The following is a 16,750-nucleotide window of genomic DNA, read 5'->3' as shown; positions in this document are numbered from 1 at the left end:
CTGAGCAGGAAAGATACACAAGAGGAAGGGAAGGAAGGGGAGGAAAAGGGATTTTACTTTTCCTTTCACCAAAATGGATACATTATCATCTGCTGTTTTAGAAGCTGTCATTGTTGATTCCTGTATCATGAAGTTTTTCCACTTTAGTAGATTTAGATAAAGATCACATCTTAGAGTATCCTAGTAATAGTAATATGCTATTACTATTTCTCTAATAAGAGTCAACCATTTCGATTGAGCATCATTTTAGGTCCTCGTACAATGGCTTCTTCAGAATAATTTGAGGAGCTGAAATGTGAGCCATAGTTTATGAACAATTTTTAGACTTTTGGATCGCAATTATCAAATTACCTTCATTTGGGCCATAACAGTGTGTACCGCCACCAGCATGGTGTGACTGCTGCCAATGAACTTCGCAACACTGGAGATCTGTACCTTTTAAAACTTTTCCCACGTGGTAAGCACAAAAATAATGTCATTTGCCTGTCTTTAACTTAAGTGCTAAAACATTCCTATGTATTTGTTTTTTACAGCTCTTTTCCTTATGAATGTGTTAATCCAGACTTCTGCCCGTTTTTCAATTGAGAGTTAACATTTTTTGATTTTGCTTTTAAGTGCTCTTTTTTAAATGTGGTATTTCATACTATTAATACACTATTAATGAATTTAATTCTGGCTTGAAATTCAGCTGCTGATGGAGTAAAACTTGATGAATTTGAACATTTTCAACATATTCTTCCAGGAGGCAGTGGGACATGCTGTTTAAGTAGATGAGATTTACCAAGACCTGGGCTCAAATCCCTGCCAGTGATAACCCACTAGCCAGGGTTAGGATTAGTATTTTCACATTACAGAATTGTTGAGAAAATATATGTAAATCATTTAGCACAATGTCTGGAACCAAAGAAACACCCAGTTAAGTTAGCTATTATTGTAATTATCATCATATTTGATCCAGTTTCAGAGATGTCTTTGTTATCATAATAATGTGACTGATTCATTGGGCAAATGAATAATCAAATTTGTTTACGGTCAACCTTCCATGATGGAAAGGGAGGATTTCACATCACTAATACTTCTTTGTCCGTCACTATGTTAGGCAATACGAGATTCCATTGCCCTGAATTTCAAAGATAGTGAGAAGGGGTAGGAAAATCTCTCTCCTCTTGAGTAAAGCAAAGTTGCCTCAAAATGCTTGTTGTAGACGCCCCAGCGGGGTTGCTACCGCCGACTTATTTCTTCCAGGCTGATGTGTTTTTCCTCACAGCAAAAGGTGTTCCCAGAAGTTGATGGATGTGAAGACTGAGAGATGCTCCTGTGTGTGTCCACCTTTGCCAGTAAATGTTTACAACAGATTTTTTTTAAAAGCTTTTATTTATTTATTTGAAAGAGAGAGAATGAGAGATAGAGAGCACGAGAGGAAAGAGGGTCAGAGGGAGAAGCAGACTCCCTGCTGAGCAGGGAGCCGGATGTGGGACTCGATCCCGGGACTCCAGGATCATGACCTGAGCCGAAGGCAGTTGCTTAACCAACTGAGCCACCCAGGCGCCCTACAACAGTTCTTTGCAGCTGGAGGAACACTGCATGCTTTGTAGAGAGGTTTTCACGTGAGATGTCAAAACTCTGAGAAGTTCATTCTTTTCCTCTTCAGTTCACCACGCATCACACTTTGCACAGGAAAGTCAATGAAACTGTGAGTCAGTGAAACTGAATGGCCCCTGAAAGGCATTCTTGATCTTATATATACTGTCTTCTAGCTGCATTTCTATAACCTGTGATTCCTGAGCTGTCTTAAATGGATATTTTGGTAGGATCAGCTTATTGGGTTTTATTCATCTGGACGTTGTCTTTATTAACCAACTACTATGTGCCAGGTGCTGTACTAGAAACAGTGGCTATAAAGATTATTTCTGTTCTCAATGACAGACAGCTTTGGAGACAAGACAAAGAAATACCTGAAAAGGAATCTATCAATTTAAAAAAATATATGCTTAAGTGTTAAATGAGAGTTACAACCACTGGTGGAAAAATCTTACAGGACTGAGTGGTATCTCTTATGAAACAGCACACTCCTGACATAAATCTCATCAAAGTTACAGTTTTAGGGAAGAAACTCAAAGGGTATAGTCTTGGCAAATTTAACAAAAGACCACCGGCTGGAAATGCTTAGATAGTGCAGCTTCTTGGGACTTCTCAATTTCCTTATGAGATTTGTGGAACGTGTTCTCTTTAGGATAAGATCCTGCCAGGTCCCCTGGAAGCCCTAGGTGGAAGCTAACAATTCTCTTATACCCATAACCACATCACCCCGAAATTATTTCCTTTTATGGCTGCAGACTACCTTTAGCAAGCCAGGCACTTGGATCGAGTATCAGGGGCTGAGTACAATATCTTAGTAGGTCACAGTGCCATGTAATAACATTGCATACAGATTATAGGACAATAAAATGCATCACACACACACTGTTGGCTTCAACTACAGAACAATGACTAGCCTGAGGGCCTGTGCTCTGTCATCTCCAATGTCTGGGAGGGTCTGATCACATGACCATGCTTAGGGGTCAAGAGAAGAGAACTGGTGTCAAAAGGATATGGGCCTTGGGCTAGATCTTGAAATCCAGGTGAAATGTTGGTAAGCACCAAGGCGGCAGGCATCCCATCTGTTCTGTTCCCCAATTTATCCCTAATGCCCATTTCCCTGACACAGAGTAAACACAGCTTTGAAATCTGTTCAGTCTTGATCTAACTGAATCTACTCTAGTTGAATGTGGTAAAGTGTTCTATTGAAGTAAACAGTGGTAACATCTTAGAAACACGTAAGTACACAAACAAGGCTTCACAGGTTAACCACTAGTTCTGTGTGGACCTTCATAAAAGTGAGTAACTCTTCAAAACAGTGACATTGTGTCAAGATCTAGAATAGTTTATATAATAGAGAATGCAAAATTGTAGGTTTTGATCTGAGATTTTTTAAATTGTAAAAATTTGAACAATGAGATCCATTCATTGAACTGAGAAAATTTTGGTCTCATTTATTTAAAATAATCTCCAGCGCTATTAACTTATAAACCTTCAGTTCTGAAAGTTTCACTTTCTTTATATTACACTTAGCACAATGTCATCTAAGTGTAGGAATAAAAAAATTTGATAGTGAAAAATACCTGGATGTCTTGGGGCAAAATTATTAAGAGATATAAAAATCTCACTTCCTGGATATTTATTTGTTTTGAATCTTTATCCTGTGAAAGCTGAAGTCTATACTGAGTTCTGAATTTGATATATAATGAAATTCTATATGGGTTTTAAATGAATGTGTTATTTTTATTAAAATCCTGCCCCCTGAGTTGAGGTTTTATGGGCAAGTGTGAAGTTAAATTTAAAACTACGACACTGGGGTGGAATGAAAGGTGCACTTTTTTCTGTTGCTTCCTTTCCACATCTCACAAGGATAACACCGATTGCAGAGATTCTTTCATTTCTAGCAGACTAAAACATATTTTATGCATCTACAGTTTCTGCCATGGCTATAATTTCTAGTAAATATATTTTTCCTTTAATTTCTGTTTATGTGTAATGGAAAGGATAAGTGCAAATATTTCACGTTGAAAAAAATCTATGGAAGTTACATACTGGATACTTTCCCTCTGGTTTCAGACCATTCTACATATTGGAAGTATATTTATACATGCCTGTCTTTTGTTTTTACCTTGAAGTATGATTGCAAATAATTAAAATACCAAAAGCAAGAATATAGGGTACAGATCAGAAATTGATGTTTACTCTGTGAACCTGAAATGAACTTTGGCTCTTTTTTATCCTTCCAACAATACATCCGTGGTTAATTGTCTACAACTCTTGCACACAGTATCATCCCTGGGAAAATGCCACAACCCCGTTCACTGTCCCCACCCTCCAAACACACACACACACACACACACACACACACACACACACACACACCACACACACACACACACACACACACACGAAAGCGGCCAAGTTTCTGTATATACAATTTTTATTGGTAAATCCACATTTCTTAGCTTAGAGACATATTCTGTAGACTTTTTCCTCTCCCTTATAATATTTAGACTGCCAAAAAACAAGGAAAATGTCATTGGACTGTAGCCATGTTACAATTTTACCTAATGCTTATAAAAGCACCAACACACCAGATTCCTGGGATAGGCTTTGGCACGAAGTGTAATCACCACATTTAGTTTCAAAGTTCAAATGCCCATTCCTGTTATAGATAAGATAAGCAGGGCAAGGCAAGATAGTTACTCTAGCTAATGACAGAGTCAAGGTGGGGGGTGGTAACAGCCTTTCCTGGAGGACTGGGTGGTGTTAGCTTCAATTTCATCCACCTTCTCTCCTGAAACAGGACTGGGCCAACTGGCCTAACAGTCCTCTACACATTGACCTACGCTGCTGGAACATTTGCCTTCTTCCTCCTAAGGTTTGCCCTCTTTTCTCTGAAACTTCTAAATATTTTTAAGTTCCACCTGATTCTTTGCTCTACCATGAATGAGCTGACTTAGCTATGAAATTTTATATGGAAGTTACTTACCTCATTTAAGAAGTACTGATCAGAGGCATGGCAATAAAGTTAGGGGAAAATAAAGGTTTCATTTTGCATATGAAAAGCAAAGAACAGCCTTCATTGTAGATAGTAGGATAAAGACATTTTCATATATAGCCATGTAAATTTACCATTCAAATTGGGGACTGGAGGCCAGTCACATGTTTTAAAATGATGAAGCAGTCAAAGGAGAGATCTCTTTCAAGACAAAAAAAAGAAAACACTGTGTAAGAGCAACTGAAAAAAAACAAGCTAAATAGGAACAGATGTGGATGCTCTTCACTTTAGAGTCAGCATAGCATTAATAGTCTGACTTATAAGAGCAGGAGATGATTATAACAAAGCAGGAAAAATAAAGTAGTTGTATATCATAAGTTGGTCATAGCAACACTTGTAGAAAATATCAGAAATAGGAGTAAATGGGAAAATGCCAAAGAGTATCCATCCAAGGGATGTTAGAATGTCCTTTCCTTACCTGTTCACCTGAAGAGCTCCAATTTGCACTAAGTTCTAGCCCAAATGTCACCACCTCTGAGAAGTCACTGCTGAAACTGTCAAACACCACCCAGTGTCTCCTCTGTCCTCCCTGGCACCTTGCCTATGACTCCATTTAAACAATTACCACCCTTTAGGGATCATCTACACTTCTGCTCCATCCTCTCCCTCCTTAAAACTCTAAGGATTATTACTTGTCCTTCTTTGTATTACCTGGTGATTGGCAAAGGGGAGAGACATCTACCCATTTAATTAAGATCTGCTAAGATGCTTTACATAGAGGCAATCATGTGTCTGCATGTATTTTGAAGAATATATAAAAATCAATGAGACACTTCTATAAAGAAGTAGATATCCTTCTGCTAAGTGCAGATAAAAAGCTAAGATATTATATATAAAATAAAAATAGGAAGATTCTGAAAGGTGGAGAGAAGAAGGCAGGCAGGCTAGGGACCTTGGGACAAAGGGACCCAAGGGACAAAAAACTGTGATGAGTTTCCCCCAGTTTTTGCTTTTTAGCTCATATGTCCCAGACTTGGAGCTGAAGACATCACAACCTATCAAATGCCAACAGAGCAGGCAAAAAGAAGTCCTAAGAAAGACCTGCTCTCTAGCCAAAGGACTGAAAGAGGAGTAGCCTAGCAAAAGAGAAAACAGTAATTGCAACCAGGTCAGCAAAGGCCAAGTGGGGAGCCTGGACTTCCAACCTTGACAGTCTGTCATGAAGTACCCTAACTGACAGGGTGGTATCTGAGAAGTTTGAGCAGGCAACTGGTCATTTCATCCCCACTTCGTCATAATAAAGCCTTCCCAACATTCCTGCCCACAGTGTCAGTGGACACCACAGGGGAGCAGTGACAAGGCCCCCTGCACACCCCAGCCAGGAAGGCATCAATGGAGGCCCGGGGGGGAGCTGAATTTCTACCCTGCACCCTGCGACAAAGGTCCCATCTCACCCCAAGTGTCACTGGAGGCTGAGTGGGAAACCTGGACTCCTAACCACACCTTGGAAGAACTAGACAGTGCCCCTAAGTCCCCCACTAGGCTGATGTCAGAGAAAGCTTCAGCTAAAGCAGAAGGTTTAAATAAGGTCCATAGTCACATAACACCTAAAATATTCAGGTTTCCACTGAAAATCATTCATCATGCCAAGAACCAGAAAAATCTTTTTGAATGAAAAAAAGACAACAGATGCCAACCCTGAGATGACACAGATGCTGGCATTATTTGAAAAGAATTTTGCAGCAGCCATTGTAAAAATGCTTCAGCGAGTATTTATAAATTGCATAGAATAAATGAAAAAATAGAAAATCTCAGCAAAAAAATAAAAATTCTCAGCAAAGAAATACAAGATATAAAGAAGAACCAAATGGAAATTTTAGAAAAAAAACAACCACCAATAACTGAAATAGAAAAATCAATGGGTGGGCTCAACAACAAAATGGATTAGAGAAAGAAAATAATCAGTGAACTTAAAGACAAACAATAGAAATGACCCAAATTGAACAACAGAGAAGACAGGCTGGAAAAAAAGCAATGTACAAACCCTCAGGGCCCTATGGGACTAAAACAAAAACCAACAAAACTTTCTAAATTATTAAATAATTTTTAGATACAAATCATATTATCTAAAGGATTTTGTGGCCTGTAGTCTGTTGAAGAATGATCATCCTATAAAGGACAAATAAAAATTTTTGGTGGACTAATATAACACCTAAATCAAACCCACGTAGCCTAAAAGCGAAGGAAGCCTTTGAAGGTTCACAGGTTGGGACTAAGAGGTATAGTCTATGTGGTTAGAGGTCAGGTTCATTTATTATGACCACCAAGAAGATGTAATGGTTATACATTCTTTCCAAATCTATGGAACTTCAAAACAAACAGCTCAGCATAGTTCTGCTGCTGGTGGGGTCATTTTTGTGCATAGAGGAAAACATTCCTACCATCTTGATGAAAAATGCCACCATGCATGTGTTGACAAGTTCTCTGAAGTTCCACCAAGACATTTGTAATAGTCTAAAATAGCTACTTTTAGAGCTATTTTCAACCTATGTTAATTACCAGTGAACAGGATGGGAATATCTTTCTTTTTGCGCAAATACAGAATAAAATTTTATAGCAGGTAGAGAGACTCAATTACTCAATTCACAGATCTTCCCTCAAAGTTTAACTTGTTAAAGACATTAAATCTGAAGAAGCCCAATCACAAAACAAAAACAAAAACAAAAACAAAACAACCCCACAGGATTGCATATTTTGGCTTTTGAATGGGTGTCACCAAAGACAGAAAGAGGGCCTTAGAAATATTTTTGCTTCCGCTAATTTTTTCAGTTAAAACTAAAATGAATGGAACTCCAAGTCAGAAAGAATCCAGAATCACCTCTAAGTCTTTGTGAAAATACTAAAGTAACACAGACTATTCCAATCCTATCCATTAGTGTCCTGGTTGCCAGTTCCAGAAAAGTTTATTAGTGAAAATAAAATTCAAATATCTGGTGTCCAGACAAGGTTCACAGCTACTTCTGCCCTTAAGAGAAGTAGAAGAGCAGTTTTAGGACTGGTCTGTCTTTATTCCCCAAATTGGAACAACTCTTACACATTCAAACATGTGTGAGACTCAATAAGAGTATTTTTCTACTGCCGGGCAGAGGCCGCGAGGTTCCCTGAGATGGTTTATCAGAGGATTCTCAGCTCTAACTCTGGTCGGCAGTTTCCAAACAAGGCGACAGCGTGAATAGAGGACTGTATAAAATAAAAGGTTCTTTCAGAAACATTTATGGTGTGTTTTTGGAATAAAAAATATCAGTCTTCTTGGTTAAAGGTTGGCAACTGTGTTTTCAACTTTAGAATGTCTGAAATTGGCTCTTTCCTTTCTTGATAGAAGCTGAGTCCAGTGATGTGTTCAACATCTGTGATCCGAGCTCTGTGTAACCTCAATAATTCTTCCACCCATGAAGACTCATGCTTCCCATGCTATGAAGATGAGGAAAAAGAAAAGTCACTGGAGAATAGTCAGTTCACTTTCCCTACAAGCACTCCATCTTCCTATTTCAATGAGTTATGACCCTCTGGCTCCCAAATGGCAGATGCTACAAGCTTTGTTAGGCATGATCCCTGCTCTGGAGTAGCTCACCATCTGATACATATGATGCGTCTTTGTTTAATTAGATGTCTCAAATTTGGGAAAGGGGAAGTATATGTGGAATACATTGGTGCAAGAAACTTCAACAGAGTGAGTTTAAAAAAATGTTGGAAAACATAAGCAATGTGGCATATGGTGGAAAGAACAGGGGGATGAGCAGAAAGAAAGTCGGATTTAAGTCCAGATCCTGTCATTACCATGCCATGTAAACTGAGGCAAGTTATTTAACATCTGAATCCTGATTCTCTTACCTGCACCCTCCTTACAGGGTTGTTTTGAGGATCAGGTATAATGATGTGAGCAAATGCACTATAAAAACACCTGTTCTTATCAGAATCAGTTATTTACATGGTTGCAATGAAGAGGGGGTTGGGGGATGTGGTAAAACACAATTTCATTTCTAGGGAAGTAGTGAAGTCTCAGCTACTAAGAGATCAGACAAGAAGTAAAGGCACATGCTCCAGCACATGGAAGCAGAGCTGGTAGCTGAGGCAGGTAACAGAGATGGAAATCATACATTCATGTGTAAGTACACATTTTTCTGAATATGGCTCCTGGAGAAGGTCAGATGAAGAAGGTATCCACCGGTTGGTGCGCTATGATTGTACTTTAAAGACATCCTCCAATAAAGATTTCTGTACCCTTGGGACAATATTAGTTGGAAATGAGGGCGCCTGGGTGGCTCAGTTGGTTAAGCGACTGCCTTCGGCTCAGGTCATGATCCTGGAGTCCCAGGATCGAGTCCCACATCGGGCTCCCTGCTCAGCAGTGAGTCTGCTTCTCCCTCGGACCCTCCCCCCTCTCAAGCTCTCTCTATCTCATTCTCTCTCTCAAATAAATAAATAAAATCTTTAAAAAAAATATTAGTTGGAAATGATAACTATAGACTTTCCACATAAAAGGGAAATGGACCAATAATTTCCATTTTCCCATTAGCCTCCAATCATCACTATACCCAAAGCTACTTGCTGCCCCACTCAGTCTCTTTCTCTGCAACAATCTTCACTCTGGCTCTCGGAGGAATAACCCTGACTCAATGGACTACTTGACCATCTACCACAGTAGATATTTTCCATCTGTCCCAACATACACAGGAATAGATAAAAAGTACAGGCAAGGCATCTGATGTCTTAGGCTAACATCCTGCTAATCTTTAGTCACTACTTCAGAGACGAAACAGAAGGAATCAGTCTGTATGTGTGATATGCCTTCAAATAATCCTCTCTCTGGTTCACGTCCAATATTTAGTGTCTTCTAGGTAAACTGCTATTGTAGAATTTGATAAAATGTTTGCATTTAAGATACCGGCACAACAGCTTTTGGAATGGTAGAAGTAGAAAAGGAACTCAGCGCCTCACTCATGATACCTGACATCATTCTGGTCAGGGAGACGTATGGATAAGTCTCTTTGGGAGGAGGGCCCAGAATTCAGACATGATATCTAGAGAAGTAGAAACCATCTTTAGCCCACATGTGCTGCATGCTAAGAATAGTGGCAAAGGAAGACAGGAAAGGTCTGGGTCCCTAATAGTGCTATTGACCCAAGACTGTCTACTTCTGGACATCCCGTCACACGAAGTACCCACTAATTGCTCAAGTCATTGTAAATGGGTTCTTCATTATTTGCTGAATGCAACACTGATAACTTTGGTGACTATTCAATCTCTTGAGGAAGAGAAAGCAATGAAGAAGGGAACACTTGGTATGTATCCAACAGTGTCCACAACAGTGACCAGTTAGTAGACAGAGAAGCCCAATAGGCATCCAAATAGGTAAAGTCCTACTATTCCGTACCTAATTCTGAAGCATAAGGAAAAATAACTTAATGAGAAATATATTCTACGAGGACTGGGCAATTAATTCTCAGTTTATCAGAGAAACAATTAAAGAGTGAAATATCTTCATGAATTTTAATGAATGACACATAGACTCCTAGATCAGGGATGACAGTGGATCTCTGTATTCTACTCCTGGGCCCACAGCAGAGGCTACTGTCTCTTTTGTTCACTGCTGTGTGCTCTGTACTAAGAGTACCTGACAACACATATTTATTAAAGGAATGAATGGCTGGATCCAAGAAGGGATAAATGAATAAATGCAGGGAGGAATGAATGAGTGATCACAGCACTCCCTCCTGCTGAGCTCAGACTGGGACCTCAACATCCCTTTGACTACAGGACTCCAGCTATCCACCAACCTTTCAATGAGGCTGGTGAAAAAGCTATATCACTTTGCAAACTTAGGCCTACACTTGCATTGTGTAACTTCAACAGACAAAAAAAGAAAAGTGAAAAAAAAAAGTTAAACAACTAGAAAATCTGGGAAGTACTCTGAAAGAAAAAAAAAATTGGCTCACCATAAGGAAAGACTTTAAAATTCCTAAAATTTTAATACAGTCTTGATGTTCAAAGACTAGTTTAGTTTTTGTTTTGTTTTTTTAATTTTGAGCAAATAAGAGAACATAAAACCATATTTTCCAAACACTGAATGACAACAGAATAAGAAAAGATAATTAGGGACAAACATGATTATTATAATAAAGTGATATATAGAAAATTAATCTGAAATACTACCTAACCATAACATTAAGACTAATTTATAACAGTGCTAACACTTGGGGAATTATAAATCCAGTTTTGAAACAAGAGTAAATTCATAGTTCAAATAAACCTAGAATGTAGTGGCTAAGCCATAAGCAGGTACTAAGTTTTTACATTTTGATTTGTTTTTTTGTGTTTTAACAGACAAGGGCAGTCTTCTCCAAAGATACATCCATCTCAGAATATCAAATTTAAAACCATCCTGCAAAGTACATGTAAAGCACATCTTTTCAAAGTATATCCTTTCAAAGTGCATATTCATATTCTGTTTCCCCCCACAGTAACGTCAGACATGGCACACACAAATATATTCTTATTTTCAACGTTTAAGGTAATAAATGAACAGAGGCTACTTACCACACAGCTCTCACTGTTGTCAGTCCTGTGAGGCAAAATGAAAGCTAAGGTGTCTAAATCATCACACTGGGAGGGAGTCTGGAATGTGTTTTTACAACTTGTCAGCACAATGAAGAAGTGAGTTGGGATCAGAATTTCTTGATTACGGATGAGTCTGCTGTTTCTGGAAAATATGGCAATCTTCACTTTAAGAAAGAAATAACTCTCTTCTTTTTAATGAAGATTTCAGTAAAGTATATTTTTAATACAATGCATCTAAAAATGAAATTTTACGATTAGTAATCATAATACCTCAACATGTTCTGCCAAATTGAGAGAACGAATTAGAAGACAGATAAACACAAGCCAAATAATTTTTATTTTCTATAAAAATTTATGAACTTCTATAAAAATTTATTGAACTTCAGATTTTTTTTTTTTTAGTTCTACCTCAAGACACTGGAAGGAATTGAGACACTAAAGAAAAAATATATCATTCTCGAATACCTACAACAAAGATTCTAAAGCATTATTGATAGTCTTCTCAACTCTAGGCTGCTGTGCACAGACAGTAGGCAGAGAGGAAACTGGTGTGGGATTTTTTTTCTATTCCAGCCCCTCCGGAGAAGTCCTGTTTCTGTGAATTTGCCTTTGTTTTAAAAGGATTTCCTTTCTCATCCCAGTAACTTCTTTCAAATTGCAGCATATTCTCCGACATGTCCCAAGTAATATTTTACCCCATCTTAATTCTATTTCCTTTGATCTCAAAGCTAGTTTATTTATTTTTCAGCATCTTTCCAAATTTAAGGCAGTGGGAGCACTGTCTCCAAGTATAATCTTATGTGGAACCATAATATGTAAAACTGATTAAAACAGAGAGCTCTGGTGGGATGTGAAAGGTATGAAGTTCTCTCCTTCACCCATTCTACCGCTGTGACCTCTGAGGCAGTTATGTTGGGACTCTTATGCCTCAAGGGATATAGTAAAAACAACAACAACAAAAACCCCCCAACCCTGTCATTTGACAAACTACTGTTTGTAAATTACACAGTACAAACTAATGTGTCACAGATATACGTGTGTGAAGAGTAATCCCTGAGCCACCTGAGAAAGCAGTTCTTAGGAAAGAGCTGAACATCAGCAGACAATTCATTCTCTTTTTCCTGTAGCCTTAATAGCAATATTGCTTCAAAAAATCATGCTGTTATTAAGAAAGATCAAATGACTTCTAAAATGTTCTGTCACTCTACTTTATAAAACTAGTACCCACTCATGGTTTCTTTCAAGATGTCATTCAATCTCCCTCTAAGCAAGGCTGGGTAAAAGCTGTGACATTCGCCCAAGGCCTACGCTTGGACATTACAGCCTTATAACCCTGCTGATTCTTCCACTCAGGATGCCTCTAGCCACACCACATGGTTCTTTATCTTCTAACCAGCAGTAGTTAATGAAGACAGTATCTTAACAATTAGCTACACACAGAGATTTTAAACATGGATGTTACCTTCTTAACATATGGTAGAGTTCAGTGTTTAATCTGAGCTCAAGAATTACTCATCTAAACTGAGTCGAGGAGAAACACTCCTTTCCTCTAAAAAAACATTTCACTGAACACTGAGCAAAACATCAAAATTAATCAGATATTTCAAGGGGCTTCCAGTGTAATAAGAAATGTCATGTCCGTTGGGCACCTAGATGGCTCAGTCATTAAGCACCTGCCTTCAGCTCAGGTCATGATCCCAGGGTCCTGGGATCGAGTCCCACATTGGGCTCCCTGCTCAGCGGGAAGCCTGCTTCTCCCTCTCCCACTCCCCCTGCTTGTGTTCCCTCTCTCGCTGTCTCTCTCTCTCTGTTGAGAAATAAATAAAATCTTTAAAAAAAAAAACGGAATGTCACGTCCGTCAATATGAATAATATTAGACAGAAAAGGCTCCGCTGACTCAACTGGATGGTAATCCCAAGTAACAGCTGTTTTTAAGAGTAAATGAAATATGTTCTTACTGCTTCAGGGTCTCCGAGTAATCATAACATCCGTCGTAATCAGAGTCAAACACAGGACCGCTGACAACATTGATGCCATTTCTTTCTTCTGCATACCTCTGTAGAAGGGTGCCGTGAAAGTAGCGCCATATAACTAAAACAAGAAGGACGTCAGTGTAGTTTCAAAACAAGGTACCATTGCTGTCATGTGAAATAACTCAACAACCTTATTCAAAATCAGCATTTGTAATAATTACAGACAAAGTCAAATTTGGCTTCAGTCTTAGTATGAGGCCAAAAATCCACTGTTCAGCTTTGGCAGAAGAGACAAACATTGATTTCAACACTATTTGGGGCATCCCTGACCATGTGCATCAGCATGAATTTGGATAACAGATCATCATTAGGCATAAAAAACCACAAACATACACAAACAAGGCAGGTTATTCAGATTTACTATTAATATCTGAATATTCCCTTTGAAATATTCACAACGATTCTACATGTAAATTAGAGTAAAAATCTCCTAGGATACTCTATATTTTTGAAATTCTATATGTCACTTGAAGAATAGTTTAAATTTATTTTTGGAAGAGTTCCAAATACTGTGATAATTAATAATGATACAAAAATCTATTCATTTCAAGATCAAAAACAATTATCAACAACTTCCATAACTTAAATGGGAAACAAACTGAAAGTTAATGTGTTAGTAGACTATATTAGCCAGATAACTTAGGAAGAATATTACATACTTTTTCCATCAAAAAATGCTTATAAACATGTAAATACAAAGTAGAATAATAGGTATTGGAATATGTTATAATTCTAATAGTTGCAAAATTTTTATGTACTGGTATTGTCAAAGTTAAGAATGTATAAAAATGTATACCTCTGAGAACATGCACCTATAAAACATGTTTGATAGTCATTTAATTTAGAGGATCAGTCTTATTAATATAAATTATACCTATAATATACAGAAAATTCATTGAAATTGTGAGATACAGGGTTAAAATTTTTTACCTTGAAAACTCTGGTACATCGGCACTATATTAGTATTCAGCAATGCTTCAGAATATAGTTGATTTGAACCTTTATTTAGTTCTACAAAGAAAATAAAAAAAGACAACTATCTCATTCTTCATGAATAACATTAGAAATTATACTTTCTCATGTGAGGGCATTTTAAAAAATTAGCTGAGTATCACCTTAAACCCATAATACATTCCTAGGTATGGGGTCAAGGGAAAGTGCAATGTGTTTGGTCAAGTCCCTTAAAAAAAGTAAAATATTTAGATCTCTTCTTCAAGACGAATTTATCAAAGAAACAAAAGCTTAATCACAGCCCCAAAGTAAACATGTTCAAATTTTACCTTATTTGCCTATTTCAACTAAAACTGTATTGTGTTGACAACCCTCTTTCCTTAAACTCTTCCACAGTGAGAAGAAAAAAGAGACTATCTGGCTTCTGAACACCTACTACCCAGAAAAAACATCGCAGGATGTCTGCCTCGAAATGCTGTACAAGGCTTCTTTGTATGGATTTTCAGCTTGGGCCTGGTCTATTTTTATAAAGCAATAGCCAAGTTCTGACTTCAGACACTTACTCCGGGGACTGGACTGGATATTGAGAATATTTGAGCACCTGGAGCCTTCTGGTTTTTGCCTTTTAAGGCCAGCCTCAAAATGTCTTCTCATTAACATACAAATTTGCCACATTAAAAATTGAACACTTAACTTCAAAAAGAAAAGAAAGCTAGTCCCTAGCGGCTCCATTTCTGTGAAAGAGCAAGCACACTTAGGCTCTGCCTACCCCTAATTCTTTGACAAATTACATCTTTCCTTTTTTAAAAATTTTTATTTATTTATTTGAGAGAGAGAGAGCATGAGTGATGAGCAGGGGTAGGTGGATGGGAAGGGCAGAGGGAGAGGGAGAAGCAGGTTCCCTGGTCCCTGGGACCCTGGGATCATGACCTGAGCCTAAGGCAGATGCTTAATGGCCTAAGCCACCCAGGCGCCCCTACATTTTTCCTTTTAATAAACAAATTATCTCCTTCCTAAGAACCCTGATATATCCTTCTGACCCAAGCTTTCTCAAATTCCATGTAAAAGAAATGTAGAAAAGTGAAAAATGTCCTATCTACAGTGTCCGCACTAAAAAAACTAAAGCAAACAAAAGCAAAAGTTTTCTAAAACTCAAACTTCAGACACTTTAAAAATTTTCCCTAAGAGTTATACTTCTCGTTCACCATTTTCACCAATTAAAAAACAAGATGATGTATTCGGCCTCATAAGGAAAAGAAAAGGAAGAGAGAAAGAGGCCAAGAGAAAGGGAAGGTCAGGGAGGTAGAAACTTACGCGGTGGGTAGAGGAACCCGTAACTCAGCTCAGCGTCATTTTTATAAAAGGAACACTTATGGACAGGACTAAGAGAAATTCGAAGATCCTGGTAAAGACAGTTGGAAATGTCTTCTGCAGAGAAACTGTCCTGGAAAACAAAATGAAAAGAGCCATCAGGTGTCAGGCATACAAAAGGAAAGAAGATTGCTTTATGAGTAGCTGAAGATGGATCACACCATATGATTATAGAACTCTAGCTGTCCTTCACCATTTTCCCATTTTTCTAGCAGTATATTGATCTTTTTTCTAACTGAAATGCAAAAACTCTTTACGGTATTAAGGATACAAGTCATTTATCATATATGTGCAAATATTTTCCTATTATGCTGGGCTAATTTTGTGTATCACGTTTTTGTTTAGTCAATTGCAAACTTTTATGTAGCCAAATGTTGATTTGGGGGGACCCGAGTCTATCTTCCATACACAACTGCGCAGACTAAGGCTGAGGGTGGGGTGCCACTGAATAGCAGTGCAGCATGGAAACCTCAGGAGCACTGATGACTGAATTTATGCAGCATTGATTACATAAGAAAACCGAACATTTGAACAGAATTAAAGAACACTGTAATTAAGGCATGAAACAACAGTAAATCTGATAGGGACCTACAAAACACCATGCAGACTCCTATTTATCACAAAGTCAAGTAAAAAATGTGTCTAGTGTTGGAAGTCTTCAAAATTAGAACAATCAAATTTATGGTAGAAACTTTATGGGATTATGTGACTATGTGTGGGTACATAATACATATATTTGTAACAGAGAAATTACATATATACCCGCATATATCCCCATCTTTTTATTTCGCTTTCTCAGTGAGTATTAACAATAGTTTTATTTTTTAAATCCAGCTGCTACTCTCAGTTAAGCTCTCTCAAATCCCCTTTTCACCCCTTAAGGGCATCCTGTAGCTTGCCAGGCATTCAGTTCCTGAAAATCTGGTTGGTCTAGTTTAAAAACTTCAATTTGATTAAAATCTAAATCTCCTCCCCTTCCCCATTCTCTCTTTTTCAAGGTCTCACTTCTGTTACTCTTTCTACCAGGGCAACCAGCGGGCAGAGGTGAGGCGGAAGGGTGGTCTTATTCTGCCTGCCCCCCCCCCAAATCTTTTCAAGGCCTTCCTGTGTTTTGGGATGTGGACAAATCCCTGGCCTCTCTCTGGTCTGGTTTGGGGGTCTTCCTGTAAGTGGTATATGCAGGGAGGTTACTGAGCT

General features: G+C 38.1%; 2 protein-coding genes across 3 annotated transcripts in view; one reads left to right on the top strand and one right to left on the bottom strand.

Annotated features, from left to right (window-relative positions):
- VNN1 (vanin 1) overlaps nucleotides 1–9,002 on the top strand; it is a 725,633-nt gene extending 716,631 nt beyond the window's left edge. Inside the window, exon 9 of the mRNA XM_025865591.2 lies at nucleotides 8,889–9,002. The gene's annotated coding sequence lies outside the window, so the exon portion shown is untranslated. The remainder of the gene's footprint in view (nucleotides 1–8,888) is intronic.
- The window catches only part of ENPP1 (ectonucleotide pyrophosphatase/phosphodiesterase 1), a 73,579-nt gene continuing 60,526 nt past the window's right edge, over nucleotides 3,698–16,750 (bottom strand). The window contains exons 21-25 of one of the 2 annotated variants that reach the window (XM_025865519.2): nucleotides 15,497–15,626; nucleotides 14,162–14,242; nucleotides 13,157–13,289; nucleotides 11,177–11,339; nucleotides 3,698–8,050 (exon numbers count right to left, since the gene is read on the bottom strand). In XM_025865519.2, the coding sequence (XP_025721304.1) occupies nucleotides 7,880–8,050; nucleotides 11,177–11,339; nucleotides 13,157–13,289; nucleotides 14,162–14,242; nucleotides 15,497–15,626 (678 nt within the window). In that variant the 3' untranslated portion in view covers nucleotides 3,698–7,879. The remainder of the gene's footprint in view (nucleotides 8,051–11,176; nucleotides 11,340–13,156; nucleotides 13,290–14,161; nucleotides 14,243–15,496; nucleotides 15,627–16,750) is intronic. The other variant, XM_073893944.1, reaches the window with a different exon arrangement.

This window comes from Callorhinus ursinus, unplaced genomic scaffold (genome assembly GCF_003265705.2).
Source record: "Callorhinus ursinus isolate GAN/ISIS: 27379988/994484 unplaced genomic scaffold, GSC_fseal_2.0 scaffold6, whole genome shotgun sequence".
NCBI classification, from domain to species: Eukaryota; Metazoa; Chordata; class Mammalia; order Carnivora; family Otariidae; genus Callorhinus; species Callorhinus ursinus.
The sequence above is the reverse complement of the archived record's forward strand: the minus strand, read 5'-3'. Positions and strand labels throughout refer to the sequence as shown.